We start from the raw sequence: 24,645 nt of genomic DNA, 5'->3' as shown, positions 1-24,645 counted from the left end.
GCAATCCCATAATGGGTGACCCACTGGGAAGTTGCTCGTGAGTTCCCAAAAACAAAACCGTGAGGGAATGGTAAGCCCAAAGCGGACAATATCGTGCTACGGTGGTGGAGCGGGCCCGGGGAAGTGATACGCCCCGGGCCGGGATGTGACAATTTGGTATCAGAGCCTAACCCTGGCCGTGGTGTGCCGATGAGGACGTCGGGCCCCTAAGGGGGATGGATTGTGACATCCCACATCGCCCAGGGGAGTGATCCTTAATTGTATATTCCCATCCTTACCTAGCACGAGGCCTTTTGGGAGCTCACTGGCTTCGGGTTCCATCGGAACTCCGAAGTTAAGCGAGAAGGGGGCTAGAGCAATCCCATGATGGGTGACCCACTGGGAAGTTGCTCGTGAGTTCCCAAAAACAAAACCGTGAGGGAATGGTAAGCCCAAAGCGGACAATATCGTGCTACGGTGGTGGAGTTGGCCCGGGAAGTGATCCGCCCCGGGCCGGGATGTGACAGTAGCCATGTGTATACCGTCACGTGACATTGTATATTTAATCAATGATAGAAAAATTACATATGGTATATTTATGTTTTATGCCTAAACTTTGTATAATATATTTATATTTTTAATTTGTACCCACTTTTAATTTGCAACATTTTTTTTTAATTTGTAGTATTTTATTTTTAGTTTTATTTTGTACCCATGTATTAATTTCTTTTAGTGCCTATATTTTTTTTATATTCATTTGTACTCATAATTTTTTAATCTTTTATCTGTACCCTAATTTATTTATAATGTACCCATTCTTCTTTATTAATGTACCACTTTGTTATATGTGAAATGTACCAATTTTTTTAACACTATGGATACATTCTTTTGCCATTTATTATTTCTTATTTTTGCATAGTTTTTATCCATTTATTCAATCAAAATGTTTAAATTTTTTTATTGTAACCGTTTCAAATAATATTATAATGAGGGATTTTAAATCTCATAAAATATCAAACAATTAATGTCAAAACTATAAAAATATAAATATTAATAGTAATATAATGAGGTGTACAAAGTCAAGGAACTTTGATCAAACTTTGAATACTATTAATGTTTTAATCAAAGAATTTTAAGGATTATGAACCGCATCCAAAATATTCCTACTTTTATTGTGTCTAAAATAGGATCGATACGTAAATATCATTATACAAGTAGAATGACATTTTAAAAATTCTCCTTTATTTGTAGAATAATCAAATCGTATTACGGAAGTTATGACAAGCATCCCCTACCACCACCACCAATAATTTAATCTTTACCTCAAAATATCAACTTCTTAACCAAAAAAACCAGTCTGGTATTTCAGCTTATAGCTATTAAAATGCACCCCTCTCTCTCTCTCTCTACAAGTCCTTAAAGGCTAAAGATTGCATCTTTTTTGTAGGCAAATGAAAACCCAAATGCTGCATTTTTCTTAAACCCCTCTGATTTTTTCGTGTTCTATATGGATTTTGGGGTGGTGGGTTTTGATGGGTTGGGGGGTTGTTTTTCAGATTCTGGTTTTCCTTTTGCTGCTACTTCATCGGCAGCAGATCAGGAGGCAGAGAAGCATAAGTGGCTGTACGGATCCGGGTCTCACAGGCAGGGAAGATCTGCCGACGAGGGGGAGGATTGGAGGAGCTCTAAACTTGCAAAGACTGATGATTTTTCAGCTTCCAAAGCAACGCAACAGCAACACCAGCAGCAGCAGTTACTGAGCTTCTCTAATTCTCCCAATTCAGAATCTATCTTGGTTGAAAAGAATGCCACAATGCCTTACTTTCATCAAACATTATCTGCTTACAATACAAGTTCTGCAGGTAATTGATTAATTTGTAATGATGTTTAATTACGGTTATGCTTTTGTAAGCAGCAAAACGATTGTTTCAGCACTGCGTTGTTTCGATTTAAAAGAAAAAAAAGTTGCATCTGCATGGAGCTTTGGGGTTTGGTAAATGTTTACCAAAAAAAAAATATATATAGTTTGCTTTGGTTCCCCAGGAGGACTTTGGTGGGAGGTCTTTTCATGGAAATTATTCTGAGTCTTGTCAAGCACTAAAAAATAGCAAATACCTATTCTTTGATTGGTTCCGGTTTCCTTTTCTCTTCCCTTTTCTTTTTCCTTTTTATTCCATCTTCTTCTAGCAAAAAGAAGAAATTCATGATTTTGTAGCTTCCATAAATGCTGAAGGCAAGTTTTAATTTTTAGGCATATTCTGCCACACTTTTAAAAAAAAAAAAAAAAAAAAAAATCAGTGCGACGGTTACTGGGAAATGAACAGAACTTAAATAGTTTAATTTCGATTTCTGAAAATATTTGTTCTTGGGGTTTTTAGTTTTCTTAATTTTATTTTTGGTTTTCTGATTTCTGGTTGTGTTCCAGGGCAAAATACTGGGAGTTTGAGTAGTGGAGGAGCTGCCATGCATTGGAGTTTAGCAGGAGGCAGAGGACCTTTCACGCCATCCCAATGGATGGAGCTAGAACACCAGGCCTTGATCTACAAATACATCACTGCAAATATGCCTATTCCATCGAATTTGCTCTTCCCAATCAAGAAGGCTCTTGATTCTGCTGGATTTTCGACGTTCCCGAACGGACTTCTCAGGCCCAATTCATGTAATTTCTTCGGTTTACGTAAAGGAAAATGATTTCCGCGCACCTTTTTTTCTAAATGCATGCTTTGGTTATACAATACTCATGCCCTTTCTTGCATTCTAAGTTTTTCACCCATCGGGGGTTGTGTATGTGCAGTGGGATGGGGTTCTATCCATTTGGGATTCTCCAACAACACTGATCCTGAGCCGGGAAGGTGTCGTAGGACCGACGGCAAGAAATGGCGGTGCTGGAGAGATGCCGTTCCTGACCAAAAGTATTGTGAGCGGCACATGAACAGAGGCCGCCACCGTTCAAGAAAGCCTGTGGAAGGCCACACCGGCCACACCGGAACCACCACCACCACCACCTCAAAGCAGCCCTTGGCTTCTTCGTCATCAACATCCGTAGTGTCCGTTCCCGGTGGCGGTGGTGGCAGCAGCCTTGCTGTTGCCAACCAGCAGCTCAAGAGCTTGCAGCAGCCTGCTGCATCTAATTCTTCTGCAGCAACCACTAAGACGAGCAGGTGAAATGAAAAGTTTAGACTCACTCAGTGGTCCGCAATTTCTTATGTTTTCAGCATTTATTCCTTTTGAGACTTACAATTAGTGTAGCACCACATTCATTACTTTAAAAAAAAATGATTTCCGCACTTCCATTTTCCTCTCATTGCACTCCTCACTTTTTCATTAGCCGATCGATTGAATAAATGAAAAGAGAATCATGGGAAAATGAGAAGAGAAGTGCATAAGAAAAAATGAGAGTGTGGAAATCATTTCTGTTGCTTGTACAGTCTAAAGAATCACATAATCTGATGATGTTGGTCAGTGCTCTTTTACTAGCTGAAGTTACTAGAATCTACGCAGATTCGACAATGTTAATTAACTGTATGATTCGTATTGGTGGTTCTTACAGGTTTGTTTCTGTTTTGTGTTGATTTGTCTTTGCAGGATGTTCATGAACAAAGAGAAGGCGGGCGCGAGAATTCAACACACGCCGGGCCTGTCGAAAGAAAACCCATTCTTGACTCAGAAACAGCAAATCGGACATGAAGAGTCCCCGAGAACAGAGTTCGGGCTTGTCCTCTCTGACTCCCTCCTAAACCCTTCACAGAAAACGTCATACCCTGCAGAAACAAATTCACAACACCATTCCCTTCGCCACTTCATCGACGATTGCCCTAAAACTCAATCCGACTGCCAACCTGTTTCGTGGCCTAACCAACTCGACATGCAATCGGACAGAACCCAATTATCAATTTCGATCCCCATAGCTTCCTCCACAGGCAATGAGACTCTCTCACCGCTCCATCTCCCGAGGGAACTAGAGTCTCCTGCCTCAATGGGATTGGGAGTTGGCAGCGGTCACGCCCTCAGTGAACAAAACAACATCAAGCAAACGAATTGGATTCCATCGGCTTGGGAGACTTCGCTTGGTGGTCCTCTAGGGGAAGTTCTGCACAATTCCAACAGCAGCAACAGTGCAGCAGAATACAAGAACAACTCTTCAGTCCTTAATCTGATGACCGGGGGCAGCTGGGACAACAATAACAATAGCCCTTCGCCTTTAGGGTCATCTCCGACTGGGGTCCTACAGAAGACGGCGTTTGGGTCTCTGTCGAATAGCAGTGCAGGGAGCAGTCCAAGAGCAGAGAATAATAATAGAAGCCATGAAGGGTTTAGCCTTTTGCAATGACCTCCTTGGGTCCAATATGTTCAACTCTTCCTCCTTGCCGGCCTTGTAGGTCAAGGAAGAAGAAAAAGAATGAGTTTTTATCTGTACTACCAAAAGCAAATTATTACTTGTGAGTTTTTCTAATTAGTCTATTTTTATTTACTTGTGTTCTTAAATTTCAGTTTGTGTTCCTCTGTGGTTGTTGGCTTCCTTACTACCTCTGAAATTAAGGCTCCTTTGGTTGATATATATTAAGCTTCAAACGAAATGAGTCAGCATTAAGATAGGTCAGTCGTGGCTTTTCTTGGTTAATGATAGGGTTCTTGTTTGCCCTTGGCCTTGGTTCCAATCTCACACGCACTGACTACAATCTTTTTATATGTACTTTCTTTGGTCCGTTGATACTACTCGATCATTATCAAACTGACTGCAATCGTTTTTTGTCCGAATCGAACAAAGCTGGAACCTGTTACCTATTAATCGATTAATGATTCTCGAATTTCAATCTATTTTTTATGGAATACAAGATGCCCATTGAGTAATCAGAAACTAATTTTCACTTATCCAACTCGAGATATCAAAAGAACATTTGTACATCCTCTGCTTTTTCTGTTGTTAAATTATGGTAATGTGGGATTAAAGTTTGCACAAAGAGGTTAACTTCGAAGCAAGTTCTTCCCTTCTGTTAATCTTTTCAAATGGATACAGGAACAATTTGAACGATAATTACGAAAGAAACTCAATCCATCTTCATCGTCTTCCACACTCCCAGGAAACTCAGAACTCGGCAAAATAACCTCGTAACTTTAGGCCAATTTTTGTAAAAAATTGAGTGCTCAGAAGCCAAGCGTAACAATTGCATTTCATCGAAAATTCCCAAACAAATCGGGATATTTTCTTACGTGTTAGCTGCTCATCACTGCTCTCCCTACCTATCCAAATCATCATTCATTTAGGGTTTACCAATCATAATTATACATATCACATTTTACAATTTATGAGTTGAAGCTAATGTTTCTGAATTTTTTATGTCAATTAGGGCTTTTAACCCTAATAATCTTTTCCAGAAACCCTAAACCCAGAATAAAAAAATTAAAAAAGGCTGTATCCCAAACAATGATAGTCCTGCAATTTTTGGCACCGCTGCGGGGAAGCGACTTGACAAGGAACCGCCAGAATTTTCTCAAGCTGCTTCCCGGTGCCAAAAATTGCAGAACACGGGTGAGAAAACCTCAGCCAATATACCAATAATTAAAAGGAAAAAGAAATTGAAATTGATGGGTGATTGGAGCTCATATTCTATGGGTGTATAGGTGTCTGTCAAGCCATGGCTATGGCAATTTCAGAACGAGGAATTTTTATAATCACCGCAACCAAACTACCCATTTTTTTCAAAAACTCAAATCCGAAAACAACTTCACAAGCATCAAACGAATCATCAGAAAACAATTTGCTGGGTTTGAAAACGAATCGAAGAACAGTTTCTGAAAATTTTGGTTTCTGAAAACTGAAAGGAAACAGAACGCGGCTGCGATTGCTGATTTTCTCACCTGTTTCGTACCTTTATAGGGATGTTGGTGAGGGAAAGCCCTAAAACCCTAGCGCGAGGGGCGCCTCTTTAATCGAGACCAAAACGACGGTGGAGGTGTTGTCGTATTTGTTTCCATGGTTGGTTGGGTGAAAATTTGGGCCTTGAGAAGAGAACGGTTGGGCCAACCCAAATGAAGATAAAGAGACCCGGTTTCTGTTGCTATTTGCGAACTACGAATTAAATTATCATATAGCTTCGATTCGAAGCTTAAGATTTTCCGATTTGCACAGATAAATAATTTGTTTAATATGATAGGATATGAGTTGATTGGTTTTAATCTTAAAGTCTTGATACTTCACTCCTTACAACATTTAGTTAATTTTTTTATATTTGGGAAGAATCGAACTTAGAATTTTAGACCTATTATAATCATAACTCATTATTTTTTGACATGAGTTCTCATTACTTCATCTAGGGTTTAAGTATTTTACACAATCAAATCAACTTATTACTTGAGAATGAATTAATCCATCTTCAGCTAGAATAGAGGATATCATTTATTAAAAATATTTTTGTTACACTTTAATAATAATCAACTGTAAAATAAAGCTATTTTGCATTTGATTAACTATATTTTTAAAGTGTTATGACTATGAAAAGTAGTGTAAAAGCGTTTGTAAACTTTAATGATAAAGTGAAGTAATTGTATATAGTGACAAAAATAGACATGGTAGTGGGGGTAGTGGCAACGATAACAGTGGTGAGGGCAGTGATTGTGATAATGATGGTGGCGGTGGTGGCGGCATAGTGGTATAGTGGCAATGATGTGGGTATGGTGGTGGTGCCAATTGGAAGTTTGGTGGTTAGAGTATATAGGTAACAATGGTGGTAATGGTTGAGGCAATGACGGTGGTTGTGGTTGTGGTTATGGTGGTGGTGGCAACGATGACGCAATTGTGGTTGTGGTGGCAATTATGGTTGTGGTAGAGCTATAGGTGACGGCAATGACGGTAGTGGCGGTTGTGGTTGTTGTGTTGGTGGTGGTGGCAGTAATAGTGGTGGCGGTGTAAGGTTAGTATTTGTAATAGTAGGTGGTAACTGTCACTTTATTCTCCAAGATATAAAATTTGTGTAGAAGGATAAAGAATGTCATTTTTTTTAAGGGAATTGTTATTGGCACTCAAAAAATCTCATTCTACACTCCAAACTTTTTATATTTGGAAAGAAAAATACACTTGTGAGGAGTGTAGAATGAAATTTTTGGAGTGTCAATAACACTTCCCTTTTTTAAAACTAATTAGGGTAATAGGAATTGAAAATATCCATTAAAAGCTCAACTCCCTTTTTTTTTTTTTTTATGAAAGCAGCTTCTACAAACAACTTTCAAGTTGCTTTTAAAAGTTACTGTCGGGAGGTCATTACTTTTAAATTAAGATGGACATTTATTTGTACCCAGCATTATTTTTTTTTTTGAAAAAAAAATTTTTTGAACAAAACAATATTATCTACATTAAAGGAGAAGGGTGGGTTTAGCCTCACAATGGGCTAGCAATAATGTCGTCCAAGTTCACCTTTGGCAAGAATCGAACCTAAGACCTCACTTACAAGTGAAGAGGAATACCACTAAAACGTAGTACTGAAGTAGTTGTAACCTCACAATGGACTAGTAATAATGTGGTCAAAATTCACCTTTGGCGAGAATTGAACCTAAGAGCAAGTCCACCCCTAAAAAAATGCGCCAGCACCTAGCCTATTTAATCCACTTAATGAACAGTGATAGACCCCAATAAACAGTAATATGCCAAATGCATCTCCACCCCTAACAAAAAATAGCATAGTCAATTTTATTAAAATATTATTATTTTTATTATAAAATAATAATAATTTTATTTTTAATTTCTGACTTTAACAGAAACAAAACAAAACCCATTCATCAAAATCTTACATCCTTAATCCCACCAAAAAACCAAACTGCAATGTCGGTAGCATGTGGTATGGAGTGTGTGGTTGTGTTGGGCTGTATGCGCTGGGTGTGGCGGCCTAGACATCCGCCAAACTGCAACCTAGACATCCGCCACTCTCGACGAGTTCGACCCAGTTCCCCATGTCTGCCGCTTAGTCCTCACCGTCTACGAGCTCGATCTCCACAACCCCCACTTCCTCCCCAGCGGATTCCGCCCCAACCTCAACTGGGTCGTCAAGCGTGTCACCTACGACGTCAACATGACGTCAGATAGGCCGTCCCATGGGTCTGTTGATTCTGGGGCGGCCTGTGGCCTGGCTTGGTCTAGGTGCCAGCTTATTAGGCTGGGGTGGAGCACAAATATGGGAGGCTGGTCAATTTTTTGGACTGGGTGCCGAGCTATCAAGCCCCGATGGAACTACTTTAAGACCTTACTTACAAGTGAAGAGGAATACCATTAAACCGTAGTACTAAGTAATTGTACCAAACACTTTTAAAGTAAAACAATTTTTAGTGAAAAAAGCAATACCAAACTCGATCTAAAAGGTTCAAACAATACAAAGCAGACTTGACAAGCACATGTGCTACATACAAGGTTACAAATGTGAGGGCCTGAATTGGCATGGAGCTTGTTTGAAAGAGCTTTTAGTTCTTTCAAATCACCAAAAAGCTTATCAATGTATTTGGCAGAAAATGTTAAGGGCTTTTGTGTTGGAAAAAAAAAAACACTTAAAAAGTTTTTTCTGGAAGAAGTTTATGTGTTTCTTTCATGAACCACTTCAAGTACTATTCCAAGGAACACTTGTATTTTAATAAAATAATTCATAGTGCTTCTAATATAAGCGTTGTTACTAAAGTGCTTCGAAATATAAATGCTTTTTAAAAAGAAGAAAACTGACGAAAAGTTAAAAAAAAAAATTAGTTTTAATGAAAAATGATGAATAAAAGTGTAGTGAATAGTATTAGGAAAAGATAAAAATGTGATTTTTCGTTAAAAATGAATAATACCGGAAGTATTTCATTAAAACCCCCTTTTAAAAAGGCATTTGAAAATTCCACACGGGTTCATAAACTTTTAATTAGTTCTTCGATAAGGCATGATTTTCATCCGTTAGTGCTGTTCCCTTTATTAAACAAAGACCACATGAATATTCCACATTTAAAAAATATTTGGTTTCATTTCTTATTGCCATGGTTTGGTTAACACCAAATATAAATTGATTTCATAAGCATAGAAATATGGATAAAATATCATTATCCATGAAGCAATGCATTTTCTAGTGATAAGTACAAAGTATTAAAAAATGGAAGATAAAACCTAACATTAATTAAAAAAATTAAGCACCTTAATTGGGATTCATTTTCACGGCATCTTTAGAGAGATTCAGTGTGTCAGAAATTCGGTCTGGTACACACTAAATGTCAGAATATAAGAGGTTGGAAAGTCGAAAAGAAAAAGTTCCCAACCAATTATATTATAACACTTATTGTACTTAGCTGTTTTCCCGACACATAGAAAAATTTATACCACATTTATATGATACAGGTTTTGATAATTAATCCAATTGCTAAGAAGCAACATTAGCCATCAAATCCAAGTTTGTTAGAAAACCCTAGTTGGCTAGATAAGCCAAAAAAACCCTCCTCTCAACTTTTTTACGCTATTGAACAATGACGTGAACTGAAAAGGGGCTCGCCATCTTTTTCCAATATTCATTTGGTGCATGGCTACAATTTGAATTAGTTAAACCTAACGAACACAAACAAAATTAAGCTTCCCATTTAAAGGCCACAATTAGCACATAATCCTAAAACATTTAACCTCGATCATTGCATTAGTTTCCATTAATACAGTATCGATCAAACACCATGCACCAGAGGAGACGAAGTGACACTGAGGCCGTATTGTCACTGCATTCCCAGGCTAACATACCCTTCGCATGGGAAATGGAGCCCGGGATGTCCAAGGCTGCAACTGATGTACATCATGGCGATCACCGCGATCATAGAGTACTGTCGGAACATTTGAACGTGGAGCAGTTAACGTTGAAGCTGACACCTCCTCCTCGTTTATTGTCGCCAAGGGGTGGCAGTGCTAGGTTTGTGGTGGTTGATCGGCAGAGCCGTCTTCCTGTATGCTCAATCCAGCCTTCGTTTAGGTTAAACTCATTCCGATTAGGCGGTGGCGGTGTTAGGAAGGAGGAAGATCCGTTTCTGGCAGCTTTGGTGAAATGCACGGCAGCGAAGAGTCCTATTGGTCATCCAGCTGGAAACAATGGTAAGAAGTACGTTGGGAAGAAAACTAAGACCAGGTTTAGTTTTTCATGCAAGTACTCGTGTGATGTTAAGGAGGACTCTGTAGTTAAAATGCCTCAATCTCCTTATAAATAGAGAGATGGAGTACTGTATGTTCAGATGGCAATATATACCTAATGATGGGTTAAATAACCCCTCTAATTGGTGTATTGTTTGTTCTTTTTTTTTTCTTCGAGTGGTGTTATCCATACACTCATTTTTATTTGCCACACATACTTTTTAATTTTCGACCGTCAAATCAAATGAATTGAAGATGATCAAAGGACATAAGGAACATAGGATAATATGTTTTGTTGGTGTTTTGTTTCTTTCCAATTGGTGTAGTTTTTGAATTAGTTTGGTTGGTGTTTTGTTTCTTTTCGACATTCCATAAAGTCCCCTAGCATTGATTTTTATCATGATGTTGGAATAGTATGTCGGTCGTTGTCAAATTCAGTAAGATTTTATTTCATGTAATTACTTTCAATTACAAAAATTTTTTTTGTGTGAGTTTTGAATCAAATTCTAATTATTAAGGGGATAGAAGGAGTAATTTTTAAGAAAATTAATGAAAATGATTTAAAAATTTTGAGTTTTAACGAAAAAGATAAAAAAATGTTATAAGTGAATGGTACTATGATTGACTTTTTAGAGTAAAAATGTGATTTTTCGTTAAAATGAACAGTACCGTGAGTTTTTCGTTAAAGTTTTCAAATTTTAACCCGGATGCATTTATGGAAATTCAACATCGTATAAATTAAAGGGAATTTCAGTCAAACACCTTAAAGCATCGTTTCAAAGGAAAAAACAAAACTAGATATGGTATTGGTACATCTAACTCTTTTTACACTACGTACGTATGAGTATTTTTTATAGTTTGATTCTTTAAGTGTTTTTCGCTTAATTGATCAATAGAGGTATAAGACTAATTAAATATTTAATACATTAACAATAGAGATAAATTTTTCGGTAATGCCGGAAAAACTGTCCAGTACACCAAGTATCATAATACAAGTAGTTGTATGTTTTTTCAAGTATTCAAATAATTGTATTATGACAGTTGATATATCCGACAATATTTCCGACACGTTGAAAAATTTCTCAACATGCACATACTACTCATCCGTCCTTGCCCTATTTTTTAATTAAAAAAAAAAACTATATGGAGATTTATTGGTGCCAAATATTGTCCTTCAGCATGAGAAAAGATAATTTTCAAGTATGATTTTGTAAAAGTTTACTCTCCATAAATTTTCTACCATCTTGTATTTTTTACATATTTTTTATGATTTTAACATAAAAATTAATATTAAATTATTAAATGACAGAAAATCTATCAAGAATTTCATTTTAAAAGAATCCCTATTGCATATCTCTAAAGATAAATATGAATTGAGTCGCACATCATGCTGGTCTCGTGGCCCCTTAAAATTCATATTAAAATCGCAGCTATGGCCCATGAGAACTCATCACTCATCTTTCTTTATACATGTTCATTGTCTTTAGCCTTCATTAATCTTTCACCGATGACTATCAGAATTAAAAAATGTGGACAGAAATATATTTTCTGAATCCTTTGCTTTGTCCATCTTTGTTCTAGGTCATAAAAAGCCACCTGATGAGAATCTGAAATTGAAATATTTGCATGAGCGATCACTTTATCTACCAATAATATACACGGTTAATTAAATCCTACTAACTCTTACAATAGCATATGTCTTGGTTACTTTCAACGGGAGGTTTTTCAATGTGTCAGAAATACAGTTCGGTACACTAAGTATTATAATATAAGTGGTAACACCAAGTATCATAATTAATATAAGTGGTTGGATACTTAAAAAAAAATTTCAACCGCTTGTATCATGATACTTAATGTACTAGATCATAATTTCAGCATCCTTAAAATTTCTCACTTTTGACATATAGTTTTCTGTTTGGCCAACAAACACATAATTGTGGTATATTTTAATGCTATTTGTCAAATGAAAGAGCAAATACATAACTTGCAAGCATCACCTGCAGTAGTGGAACCCAGATCCCATCACGTTTTTATTCATTTGGCCTTATTGACCTTTTGCCGCTACAAAAACCCTAAAAAGCATAACAAACTCTCTCATCCTCCCATATAAATATTCTCCTTCACACTTCACATCCTCTCCATATTTTCACACCAAAAATTAGAAGCCAAACCAAAAGTATGAGCAACGACAAGGCCGAATACTTCCCAGCCAACGTGCCCTTCTCATGGGAACACAAGCCCGGCGTCTCCAAGCTCTCACGCAAACAAACACACACAGACAGAAAATACTACTTGCCACCACCACCTTACCCTTATGAGCCTTCTTCCAAGCTTTCTTTCCATGACTTTCAGCTCCCTCTTTCTCCCTGCACGTTTCAGCAGCCGCTTTCGCGAAGCTCCTCCTCGAAGGCTCTCCAGGATGACCCTTTTCTGGTGGCCTTCCAAGAGTGCACCAAGCCCGGACCCAAGGACAAGGGCAAGACGTCGTTCTTGTCACGTAAGTATGGTGTTCGATCTGGATTTGGGAGGTGGTTTGGTTTTGGCTTCTCGTGTAAGCGTTCGAGTAGTGTGAGGGATGATAGTTTGGTTAGGGTTTCTCAGGTTCCATATCATAAAGACAGATCGCTTTGACTGGTTTTTCAGCTTTGGTATATGTAATTTGAATTGTCTCATCATATATAGCTTGTTTTGAAATGATGATGACCTTATATTTTTCTTTGCTATTTGGCCAAAGCGTTAATAATTTTGTATTTATGAAAGTACGATATTCATTGATGATATGAGAGAACACATAGAAAAAAGATATAATATTTTTAAGTGGGGTTTCAGTAAATTTTACTGGAATTTTCAATCCAATAGAAGGAAAAAATGCATCCCCAAAAATATTCATACAAATTAGGGTGAATTAGATTTAAGACCGTGCGGGATATGGGCAGCCGATAACGACAAATTCATTTAAGCCCGAATCGGCCACTTATTAGGCCATCTCCAACCGAAAGGTCTAGAGGGCCAAAGGACCGAAAATAGTCCAAAAACGGTTTCCAACTGAAGGCCAGATCAAAGGGCCCGTGGGCCCCACTGGCCGGCCCGGGCCAGGCCACTTTTTGATTTTTTTTTTTTTTACAGTTTTTTTTTTTGTTTTTATACAAAATTTGTTGTAGTTTTTTTTACAGTTTGTTTAAGTTGTTGTAGTTTTTAAATTTAAATAATAATTATGTTTGACCTTGTGGCCCTTTGGCCCTCTGTTGGAGACGGTTTTTTTTTACAGGGCTATGTTTGGCCTATGGCCTCCTGGCCCCTCAGTTGGAGATGATAAAAAATATGGCTCTGTACTGTTCATTAAAATATTAATTTCTTGGAGGGCTAGAGGGCTAAAACGAGACTTTTGGCCAACCTTCGATTAGAGATAGCCTTACAATCCCTGTATTGCAGCTCCATTTAAAGGGAAAAATATTTAGATAAAGAAATGCGGCCGGGTCAACATCCGGCCTGAAATGACACGAACCGCAATGCATCAAAAGTTCTTTTAAAATAGCTGAAAACATTTTGATGAAAATATTTTTGAATCAATTCTTAATAAAAATACAAGTGAATTTTTAAAAAGCACGTCAAGTTTTTTTTGTAAGAAGAACCGAACTTGTGTTATTTGTAAGAGAAACACTTCAAATACTTTTAGAACCCAAAAATATTTTTTCTAAAATCAATTTTAGTCATTTTAAAAGTAGATAGGTGGTTTTTGCAGGAAACACTTTAATTGTTTTAAGAACTCAAAAATATTTTCTTTAAAACCAGTTCTTAAACATAAACTGTGACGTGCATGTAAATTCGGCGAAAGACGGGGTTATTTTCGGTAGTCGGCAAACGTCGATACCCAAAATTACAACTCTCTCCGACTTATTCAGCTCTCTTACTTTGCTAACAAAAATCCTCCGATTTCTTAAACCCTAGCACCTGAGTGTAGTGGTGAACACACAGTCGCAGAGGTCCTCTCGCTCCTCCGCTCGTCGACGGCAAAAGGTTCTCGCACCGCCGATTGCCTCCCCCTGTAAGTATTTCTTCCTCTCCTCCCTCCCAAAATTCGAAACGATTGGTCATCCCTTTCTTCTTCGTTCTTTCCTCTACATTTTGCCCTAGGTTCCAATTGCAGAGGCCAATTGAATTTCGGTATGCGGTTATGGTCGAATTCGTATTAGCACATGCGGACTTAGATATTAGAACTCTAAATAGAACAGTGAATAGATGTGTTTAGGTTGCATTTGAGTGGTTAATTTCAACTCCTCGTTGATTCGGAATCAATTCGTAAATTCTTGAAAATGTTCCGAATTCATGATTAATTCAGCATGCTTTACCTGCTCTGATGCATTTGCATTCACATTTTACTGTCTTTTGGGCATGTACTAGCCCCGGCATGTTGACATAATTGGCAAGATATGATTCTGTTTTGATTTTTGCAGTTGGATCCGGTTGTGTATGCGCAGCAATGGCGAATAATCCTCAGTCCTCAGCTGGGCAGGTACCGAACTTTGAACCTTGTCATGGCTTAAGCAGTCAATCACATGAATTTATTTTTTGTCCTGTTTTGCAATTCACTTTCGATTATAGTAGTTGTTTAGACAGTGAAATTTTTTTAAGGATGTTGAATGTTCATGTTGGCTTGTTAGGGGACAAATAATTCTGTCATCATTGTTGTTAAGGGCCGGAATACCTTAATCATTTCAAGTGCATAAACAAATGTGTTTTAGTAATCTTGTTTATGTAGTTTTCACCTATTTTTAATCTGTTTTTTTTTCTTTTTTTTTGGTCTCTCCTATCTATCTGGATTAGCCATTTCGTCCTCCCCCAGTTGCTTCCATGGGTCCTCAAAGTTTTGGTTCATCCCCTCTTCAAGTAAATCCCTTTCAAGTTCATCTTCTGTGACTTTTTGTATTCTCTACTTCCCGGCGGACTATTAATACGAGGTGTATGTACAAATCCCAACAATGCAGTACCGACCAGTGGTTCCAACACAGCAAGGACAGCAATTTATTCCACCAGCTTCCCAACAATTTCAGCCTGTGGGACAAGGTATTCCTTCTCCAAATGTTGGGATGCCTGGTAGTCAAAGTCAGCAATTACAATATTCTCAACCAATGCAACCGTATCCTCTCAGGCCAAGTCAACCTGGTCATGCTCATTCATCACAGGCGTTGCCTATGCAATACATGCAGACAAGGCCTACTGTCCCATCTCAGTCTCAGCAACCTGTCCCACCTTTTAATAATCAGATGCCTGGAATGCCTTATTCTTCCTCATATATGGTATGTTCTCACAATGTTATCTGCATATATGTGTTTTCTTTGATTTGATGGAGCATATTTTTCAAATGTTTACATGCATCTGAACTGTTTCAGTTTGCTCCGCCTACGTATGTCCAGCAACAAAATAATGTCAGTTCACAATTTCAGCCGATGTCTCAAGTGCAAGCACACATTGTATCTGCCACAGGACAGCCTTGGGTGTCCTCTGGTAATCAGGGTGCAGCAGTTCCTTCACCAGTACAGCAGCCTGGCCAACAATCTTCAAGCACTCCTTCCACAGATTCTGTAAGTGCTATATGTAAAATTCAATTCAGTTACCTAACGCCATTAAACATTAGGTTAAGGTCATCGCTTTTGTTCAGGAAACATGTTTCAATATCTCCTTCTGGTACTAATCCAGAACCCAAAAGATGTGTCATCGGAGTGAATTTCTGATTATTTCATCATCTAAATTGTCATTTTTAAATTATGTTTGTCATGTTTTGCGATGCTACACAGCCCCATGAAACAATAAGGCGCACTTAGATGCTGATATGACACTGATAATTTTGTATGAATCCCGATTTGGGAATCATGCAAACCCATTATCTTTAGTGTCAATGACAAATGAATGACTTTTCTTATTTGTGTTGTAATTTTTACTTTCCTAAATTTCAGGCTGTAAGTGTTCCTAGCCAAGTACAGCAGTCTTCTTCAGATTGGCAAGAGCATATGGCGGCTGATGGAAGAAGGTAAAATTATAATTTTGTCTGCCTTTTCTTCTTGCAGTTGATGAAATATGATGCATTGTTACAGTGTTTATTTATTATTTTTTTCAATGAGAAACAGTGTGGTTCGTTATTTTTGAGAGTTACTCTGATTTTGTATTAGTTATTTTGAAGTTTTTCTTGACCTTATGCTTTCTTACTTGTGTTATTTCTATTTTTTTATGGATTCATTTTTCTTTTCCAGATATTATTTCAACAGAAGAACAAGAGAATCTAATTGGGAGAAGCCTTTAGAGTTGATGACACCGATGGAGGTGAGTCATATTGTTGATTGGTTACCAGTAGCTTGAACTTTTATATATAATCTCCAATTACCTGTTGAACATGCCTTTGAAATGTTTTTGTATTTGCAATTTCGCCCATAAAATTTATTGCTGTTTATGGATGTTTTCAATTTTTTGGTTTTAACTATGCTTAAATTGATTGAAATTGTTTTATGCGAATTATCCTTTTATTTGCATATGCTTTAACTGGTTTGTAGATGTCATGGCAAGTCTGGAGAAATTTTACAACTGCTCTATAAGCTCACTTTGAAGACGGGGTTTCATTTCACAAGTCAGGCAATAATTGCTATTTACATCTTATTTATCTTGTAGCTGGATGTGGTTAATGAATGCCAAGCAGTAATTGTTGCCTTTACCCATATCATCCATTATCCTTGGTGGAGACGAGTGTACTTTGGTCTATTTATTTTTGTCTATCCTCTGTGGGGTTGATTTTGTTTAAGTATCTTCTTAGCGGAGTGTTTCATATTTCTATTTGTTTCTTATTGTCTTTCCCTCTAAGTCTATGTCCGTTATTCTTGTTAGTTGTTATAGTTATGGTTTTTATAAAATAAAGTATAAAATACACAGGCAGACAGCCGAATTTTCTCTCCGTCTCCCTTGTACAAGCAGTTGCATTAGTAGATTAACATGTGCATGTATCTCATGTGCACGCCCACTCAGAGAGTCACACAGAAATGCTCACCCACACTCCCACATTGATGCTGCTTGTCACAGGTTTTCTTGTGGCTGTGGTATTTCTTTTCTGATATTTTTTTTAACTTAATTTTTTTGTTAGTACGAGAGTCATCATATAGTGGACAATATTTTTAATCTTATTCTCAATAAGGTGTCCCTGCATGCACTTCTTAGTTGTATATGACATTTTTGTTGTCTATGGATTATAAAGGCTTTTTCAACATGAATTTTTGTGCTACTGTCAGAGGTATTAAATGTTATGTGACTGGGATTGGGTTTTTTACTTTTAACAATTATTATGTATGTGCATTATATTTGTATGTGTACTGTAGTATCATTATTTGTATGCAAAGAAAGGCCCAACAGTGTTTCCTAGTTTTACTAGCGTAAAATTGAAGGATTTCAAGGATATGTAGAACTTCTAGCGGGTACTGTAACTTGTAATTTGCTGTTAATAAACTACTAGGAGTTCTCTCCTGCTGCTTTTTCATAGAAGTTAAGAAACCAGAGTATATAATAGTCTATCCCTTGCTGCTTTGTTGTAGTACCTTTTCTTTTCATTTTTCACCTGTTATATGCATTTGGTTCAATCTTCATTTATTTGCTTTCTACACCTGTTGGGTGTGTAATTCGCTACAGGAGGTCAGGCATCTTCATTTACAGACATGTATCGATTTCAGGTTGATTTTTTGGGGGTGGGCAGGCTTTTGTACAAACTTTTGTACTGTTATTTCATTTTCTAGTGAACCTATTCTTTTTGACTGATTATGCTCAACTTTTAGTATTCTTTCACAAATGGCTGCAATCTTTCACTAAATACTTTTTGTGACTGTAATAGAGGGCCGATGCATCAACTGTTTGGAAGGAGTATACGTCTGCAGATGGGAAAAAGTGCGTTTATTCTGATCATTCTGTTTAATTCCCCAATTCCTGCTTTTGTTTTCTAAATATACATGTCAATGAATTTTTGTTGGGCCCTGTTGTTCACTATTAATTTTTCAATGACTGATGCAGGTATTATTACAACAAGGTTACAAGGGAGTCTAAGTGGACAATTCCAGAGGAGTTAAAGGTTTCATATCATTGCCTGTTTATTCTTTTTCTCCCTTTTATTTGTAATTTCCTTACACTATGAAGTACGTGCTTCCAGTTGGCTCGCGAACAGGCTCAAAGAGAACTAATCCAAGGAACACATTCAGAAATGAATTTGACTTCTCATACCCCTCCTGCTGTTGCTTCAGCTGAAACATCTTTGGGAACTAGTTCAGTTGGCCCCAGTACTTCTTCAGCCCTACCTGGGATGGTCCCGAGCCCTGTTGCAGTTACACCTGTGTCTTCTTTTTCTAATCCTTCTCCTACCGCACCTACTGGATCATCAGTTGCTTCTGGTGCACAGTCTTCCATAACAGGTGCCGTTGGCGTTCAACCTCCTGCAGTAACTGTGACTCCACTGCCTGCTTCTGTTTCAGGGAGTACCGGAGTTCCTCCTACTTCGGTCAACACCACTACAAACTCAGTGTATGGACTTTTTAGGGTGCTTTATTTCCTACGCTCTGTTGATTCTTCTGTGATTTGTATAATCTTCCAGTTCAAATTGGTCTTATGTGTCTCGAAATATTACAGGAGTACTTATGAAACTGTAGCATCTCAAGATATTGCAAGTTCTGCTGATGGAATTCTGACTCAAGATATCGAGGTAAGGTTTTTTCCTTAATGGAAACATGCACATTAATTACACCTTTTCTAGACTGTGCTGTAGTGAGACTGATTTTCATAGCATTTCTTTTGCCTGTTTCAAATTGTGGTTTAAAGCAATTAACGAGACCAAATGCTTATTCTTTTCTGAGAGTTCTCTATGGCAGGAAGCCAAAAGAGGTATGGCAGTTGCTGGAAAAGTCAATGTGACTCCTTCAGAGGAGAAAACATTTGATGACGAACCACTGGTGTATGCCAATAAGCAGGTAAAAACTTTAGGTTTTATTTCTTTGTCCAATTTTGTTTCATTGTTGTGCTTTTTTTTTTTCTAAATTAATTTGATAATTTTTCTCCTTTTAGGAGGCAAAAACTGCTTTCAAATCACTTCTGGAATCTGCAAATGTCCAATCTGATTGGACTTGGGAGCAGGTAGCTTCTTTTCCCTTCTTTTTATCACTGTCTTATATCATTGAGGAGTCTTCTTACAATTTATGAAATGTTATATCAGACAATGAGGGAGATCATTAATGACAAAAGATACGGCGGTTTAAAAACTCTAGGTGAGAGGAAGCAAGCATTTAATGAGGTAAACTTTTGGTTAATGTCTTAACTGCTTTAGAGTCAGTGCGTTCTTATGTTACATGGAAGACTAGTTTAATCTCATTGGAATGCTGTGATGCTCAAATGACTTTCCTTCTGCTTAGTATTCAAGATGTTCATCAAGAATATTTCGACTCTTGTTTTAACCTAAAACTAATTATATGTTTTGAATTGTAGTACTTGGGTCAAAGGAAAAAACTGGAGAATGAAGAGAGGCGCATGAGGCAGAAAAAAGCTCGGGAAGAATTCACAAAAATGTTGGAAGTATGTTGTTTACAAGTCATAGTTGGTTTTGCATTTTTCTTTAACGACTTTGAAATACCTCTTATCTTGATCTTAACAAAAGACTTTGTGGTTTGTTCTTTTCTAAAGGAGTCCAGGGAACTTACATCAGCAACCAGATGGAGGTTTAGTCTCTCCCTGCATCATGCGGAGTTTGATATTGTTTTAGCCTTTTTATATATATTTTTTTACGACAAAAAATGTTTTAGATGTTCTAACTGATGCATTTGCCTGATCAGCAAAGCTGTGAGTATGTTTGAAAATGATGAACGATTCAAAGCTGTAGAACGAGCTAGAGACCGGGAAGATCTTTATGAGAGCTACATTGTAGAACTCGAAAGGAAGGTAACAATTTGCATTTTTATTTCACATTTTCTGACTTATGCAATCCACCAAATGGAGATGTCATGTTGTACATTAGGGCTTCATATTTGACTCCAGATTTTTTATTCGTAACAAAAGATTTTTTTTGTAACCGATAAAGTGAATGGAGAATTGAAAATTTGGAACCACTTGCTTTATGTATGAATTATGTTGAAGAACCAGAAATTAGGAACTGGGCATCGGGTTATAGACCGGCTGCCTGATTTACCATGATCCTTAGTCCAGTCCCACACATTCCATATCCCTTCAATTTGTGGCCCTTTTTCAGAATTAAGGCAATTCTTACTGGTAAAGGTTGCCTTAAATGGTTTCCTCATTTTCATTGTCCTTTTGGTGTACTAAACTCCAGAATCCTCATGTCGCTAAATGTGCCACGTAAGTAGATATTGACAGTTCATAGATGGTAGGGAATATCACCAGACAGCAAAGTGCACAATTTTGAGTTATTTAATTCTCAAGCAGAAGCATCAAAAAAATCTGAGATACATTTAGTTGCCATATGTGTTGCTATTTCATTGCCATTCTCTTTTGAAGAGTGCGGATAAAAATAGGTACTCGTATGTCACAAAGGATGCCTGGCTTACTGCATAGGTTGCAATGTTCAATGTGCAGGAAAAACAAAAGGCAGCTGAAGAGCATAAGCAGAATATTGTAGAGTACAGGAAATTTCTGGAATCTTGTGACTTTATCAAGGTAAGTCTTGTAAAATGAGCGTGCACATAACTAGTATTATTTTTTTGTTTTTTGTTTTTATTTTTGTGATTCCTTGTATCTATAAACCTTTTGCATGGTTATCGTTCATTTGCAGGTGAACAGCCAGTGGCGGAAAGTTCAAGATCGCTTGGAGGATGACGAGAGATGCTTGCGCCTTGAAAAGCTTGTTAGGTTGCTCATTTTCCAGGTAAGTCAATCAGGCATGTTGTGGGTGTGAAATGATTGATCATGTTAATTTAGTAGAATTATAAGACGGTATTTTTGGTGCAGGACTACATTCGTGACCTTGAGAAGGTGGAAGAGGAGCAAAAAAAGTTACAGAAGGTATAATCCCATATAAATGATATTTTCCTTTTCAAGTTCATGTTCTTATATTTGTCTCTGAATTCAAGGAACAATTGAGGCGGGAAGAGAGGAAAAACCGCGATGAGTTCCGCAAGCTATTGGAAGAACATGTTGCTGATGGCACTCTTACAGCTAAAACTCTCTGGCGCGATTACTGTACGAAGGTGCTCAACCTTAAAATCGTCGCAGAGATAATGTCTAGAACAGTTGCATAGTAAATTAAAAGACAATTGATTATTTTGTTCTGCATCAGAAATTCGTTTGATATGTACTGTCTTTGGATAGTAGGTTAAGGACTTGCCTCCATATGAAGCTGTTGCATTGAACGCCTCTGGTTCAACACCAAAAGAATTGTTTGATGACGTTTTTGAAGAATTAGAGAAACAGGTGATACCTAACATCTCATGCCTCAGTCCATTAATGATTTTGTATGGTTAATGTTAATAATACATCGAGATGTAATTGAAGGAAGTTAAGGTTCCTTCATAAAACCAATTGGCAATATGAGGAGTAGCCCAACTTCTTGTAAACACATGCTAGGTCCCTTAATTCTCTGATGTGTGATTCACACTCTCAAGACAGCCTCACACGTGGGGGTCATGGAAGCCTAACATGTGGACAACATATTGGGTGATGTGAGAGCACATGGGTTAACATGCTCTGATACCATAAAGGAAGTTGAGGTTTCACTATAAAACTAATTGACTATATGAGGAGTCTCAACTTTTATTAGCATGCAAGGTCCCTGTAATTCCATGATGCGGGGATTCACTCTCAACAGTTTGGATGAGATGCTCTGACATATACGTAGGTTAACGATCTCACGTGCACCTCACCACCCAAAATACTAAAGCTCCATGTATTTTGGCTCTGTCACTGCTCATCATGTCATGTATGAGGTGTGTGTTGACAATAAAATGCCACATCGGAAATTAATAGCCTTGCATAGCAATATATAATATCATGGTGCTCTCCCCCCAGTGCTAAATGATTGTGGGTTTAAAGCTCTAACTTCTACAGATAAAATACAATATTAGTTTTAGAGTTTGATTGCATTACAAAACTTTGAACCTGGAATGCAGCTGACTCTATATGCCTGACATTGTTTTTTCTTGTGGACAGTATCATGACGATAAAGCTCGGATAAAGGATGCAATGAAGTCAGGGAAGGTATGCTGTTTTTAACTGTATAATTTTATAAACTTGTGGCATTTTGGGAAACATTTCAAATATCAATAATTTCTTTACCCAGGTTACCATGACTTCCACATTGGCATTTGAAGAGTTTAAGGTTCCTATTCTGGAAGATATTGGTTCCCCACCAATATCAGACATTAACTTCAAGGTAAACTTGTATGCTTGAAATATAAAGGTCTGTATAATAGGAGTTGATGGTGTTTTTTTACTCGTTGCTGGCATATTCCTACCCCCCATTAAGCAAATAAAATTAGTTTGTGTGTGTATTCAAAATATTTTTATGTGGCTCTTTATATTGTATTCAAGTTCACTGAGAATCATACAGTTTACTTGGATGTAGCAGTATCAGTGTTTCTTGTATCTTCTTTTAGTGAAATACATTCATATTCATCAGAGGAGAGAATAAAACAGTCATAACTTCTTGGTTTGAAACTTTTTCATTTTGACCCGAGCATCTTATATCCTGATGTATCATTTGTAGCAAGAAACCTTAAATGGTTCAGTGTACATGGTCAAGATAAAGAAGAATATCATTTTTTTTCTATGTGCTTCTTTACTTATTAAAGCTGAAGGGTTTGAAAATGACAGCCAGTAAATAATTAAACTTTAACCACTATCTTCATTTGATTTGGATTACATGGTTACGCCATCATCTGTAACACTCAATTCACGTATGCACACTGATGCAAGGATCAACTTTGTTCTGGTTTCTAAATCAACAACTGATGTGACTGTTAGTATTTACCTGTGTTGTGCATTTGAAAGTCTGCTAATACTTTTACTCCTTTGGAAGCTTGTGTATGAGGAATTATTAGAGAGAGCCAAGGAGAAGGAGGAGAAAGAGGCAAAGAAGCGTCAACGACATGTTGATGACTTCAATAACCTATTGCACACAATCAAGGTACTGTGGACTTTTGTGGAAGAGTATGAAGCAAGTGTGATGCTAGAGATTGTATTGACCTTCTTTGTAATGTTCTTTGTAGGAAATAACCGCTGCTTCTAATTGGGAAGATAGCAAACACCTTTTTGAAGAAACCCAAGAATACAGGTTTTTCTATTGATCTTTTACTGTAAAAAAAACATTTAACATGCCTTTTTTTGTTCGAAATTTTTAGTTTTTGGAGTGAAAATTATTTCTTTTATTTTCAGATCAATTGGTGATGGTAGGGAAGTTTTTGAGGAGTATATTACAAGCTTACAGGAGAGGGCTAAAGAGAAGGAACGAAAGCGTGAGGAGGAAAAGGTATGGATCTTATTGTCATCTATAAGCTGTTAATGTCATTTGGCTCGTCAATTCTTGCAATGTTAACATGCGTAGAGCTTATGCTGAAAAATAATTTACTTTAACGCAGTGCATATGTTACCTTTATAAAAGACAATATCTCAAAGTTTGAGCCTATGTAAATATTTTCGCTTTAATTTTTTATAGGAGTGGCATGTAATGCATTGTTATCAACTGATATCTTGAGTTGGGAATTTTTGTACTGATTCTGATACATTGCAGGCCAAAAAAGAGAAAGAAAGAGAAGAGAAAGAGAAGCGGAAGGATAAAGAGAGAAAGGAGAAGGAAAGAGAACGTGAAAAAGAAAAGGGAAAGGACCGATCTAAGAAGGATGAAACAGATAGTGAAAATGTAGACATAACTGATAGTCATGGGCATAGAGAAGATAAGAAGAGGGAGAAAGACAAAGACAGAAAGCACCGGAAGCGGCATCAAAGTTCCATTGATGATGTAGGTTCCGATAAGGAGGAGAAAGAGGAGTCTAAGAAGCACAGACATAGTAGTGACCGCAAAAGATCAAGGAAAGTAAGTGAACTTATCTTGTAATATATTTGGTCAATAACTTTTAAGCTATTCATGAATGGAAAATGTATGATTATTTTCCTGTTGTATGGTAGCATACACCTGAATCTGACAGTGAAAGTCGTCATAGAAGGCATAAGAGAGAGCATCGTCGAAGTGGTGAACATGTCGACCTTGAAGATGGGGAGCTTGGTGAAGATGGGGAAATTAAGTAAGCCCTGCCGATCTATCTTCATAGAGGTGTGAGTTTTGTGGCCTATCAGGGTCTAAACATACCGAACATAACCAAGATTATTGTTCTTTTAGCATTTCTCATGGTTATACACGACGGAAATCTGATAGCTGACATTCATCACAATTAATTTTAATTGAATGCTGTGTATTGTTCAGCGGTGGCTGGAGGGCGAGTGGTAAAATTTATCAGATCTGGTAAGATTAACATAAACCTCTCCGACCACCGATTGATTAGTTTCTTTTGCAGTAGATCCTACCATAATTCTCA

At 37.3% G+C, this 24,645-nt stretch overlaps 2 protein-coding genes and 2 non-coding genes across 7 annotated transcripts; 2 read left to right on the top strand and 2 right to left on the bottom strand.

Annotated features, from left to right (window-relative positions):
• The first annotated feature begins 1,310 nt into the window (after nt 1-1,310).
• On the top strand, nt 1,311-4,450 carry LOC125479342 (growth-regulating factor 1-like). The gene is made up of 4 exons (XM_048588552.1): nt 1,311-1,841; nt 2,405-2,638; nt 2,774-3,140; nt 3,565-4,450. The coding sequence occupies exons 1-4, from the start codon at nt 1,487-1,489 to the stop codon at nt 4,307-4,309; spliced, it is 1,701 nt and encodes a 566-aa protein (XP_048444509.1). The 5' UTR covers nt 1,311-1,486; the 3' UTR covers nt 4,310-4,450.
• Nucleotides 4,451-5,119: 669 nt separating this feature from the next.
• Nucleotides 5,120-5,214, bottom strand: LOC125479386. Its single transcript, XR_007259947.1, has one exon. It is a non-coding gene; the product is annotated as a small nucleolar RNA R24 (small nucleolar RNA).
• Nucleotides 5,215-5,575: 361 nt separating this feature from the next.
• On the bottom strand, nt 5,576-5,665 carry LOC125479394. The gene has a single exon (XR_007259955.1). It is a non-coding gene; the product is annotated as a small nucleolar RNA snoR8a (small nucleolar RNA).
• Nucleotides 5,666-14,002: 8,337 nt separating this feature from the next.
• On the top strand, nt 14,003-24,645 carry LOC103941870 (pre-mRNA-processing protein 40A). Of its 4 annotated transcripts, none has more exons than XM_048588151.1 (29): nt 14,003-14,141; nt 14,551-14,609; nt 14,921-14,983; nt 15,082-15,393; nt 15,541-15,678; nt 16,051-16,124; nt 16,345-16,414; nt 17,961-18,013; nt 18,137-18,194; nt 18,273-18,640; nt 18,746-18,818; nt 18,985-19,083; nt 19,178-19,246; nt 19,326-19,403; nt 19,595-19,681; nt 19,790-19,824; nt 19,939-20,044; nt 20,696-20,776; nt 20,892-20,984; nt 21,068-21,121; nt 21,190-21,306; nt 21,431-21,529; nt 22,265-22,312; nt 22,395-22,487; nt 23,133-23,240; nt 23,323-23,387; nt 23,489-23,582; nt 23,844-24,146; nt 24,239-24,645. In XM_048588151.1, the coding sequence occupies exons 2-29, from the start codon at nt 14,577-14,579 to the stop codon at nt 24,356-24,358; spliced, it is 2,991 nt and encodes a 996-aa protein (XP_048444108.1). In that variant the 5' UTR covers nt 14,003-14,141; nt 14,551-14,576; the 3' UTR covers nt 24,359-24,645. The 4 variants fall into 4 exon arrangements, with proteins under 4 accessions (XP_048444108.1, XP_048444107.1, XP_009350341.2 ...); XM_048588150.1 differs by having other exon boundaries at nt 15,511-15,678; XM_009352066.3 differs by having other exon boundaries at nt 15,487-15,678.

Source organism: the organism of the source record quoted next, unplaced genomic scaffold (genome assembly GCF_019419815.1).
Source record: "Pyrus x bretschneideri cultivar Hongxiangsu unplaced genomic scaffold, Pyrus_bretschneideri_v1 Contig28, whole genome shotgun sequence".
Classification (NCBI taxonomy): domain Eukaryota; kingdom Viridiplantae; phylum Streptophyta; class Magnoliopsida; order Rosales; family Rosaceae; genus Pyrus; species Pyrus x bretschneideri.
Note: the sequence above shows the minus strand (reverse complement) of the source record. Positions and strands in the feature narration are given on the sequence as shown.

Bases quoted from the DNA above. Each gene is read 5' to 3' on its own strand.
- LOC125479342 (XM_048588552.1), top strand. From the start codon at position 1,487: ATGGATTTTGGGGTGGTGGGTTTTGATGGGTTGGGGGGTTGTTTTTCA. The intron at 1,842-2,404 runs GTAATTGATTAA...GTTGTGTTCCAG, and splicing joins TTACAATACAAGTTCTGCAG to GGCAAAATACTGGGAGTTTG. The intron at 3,141-3,564 runs GTGAAATGAAAA...TTGTCTTTGCAG, and splicing joins GCAACCACTAAGACGAGCAG to GATGTTCATGAACAAAGAGA.
- LOC103941870 (XM_009352066.3), top strand. From the start codon at position 14,577: ATGGCGAATAATCCTCAGTCCTCAGCTGGGCAG. The intron at 15,679-16,050 runs GTAAGTGCTATA...CCTAAATTTCAG, and splicing joins GCACTCCTTCCACAGATTCT to GCTGTAAGTGTTCCTAGCCA. The intron at 19,247-19,325 runs GTAGCTTCTTTT...ATGTTATATCAG, and splicing joins CTGATTGGACTTGGGAGCAG to ACAATGAGGGAGATCATTAA.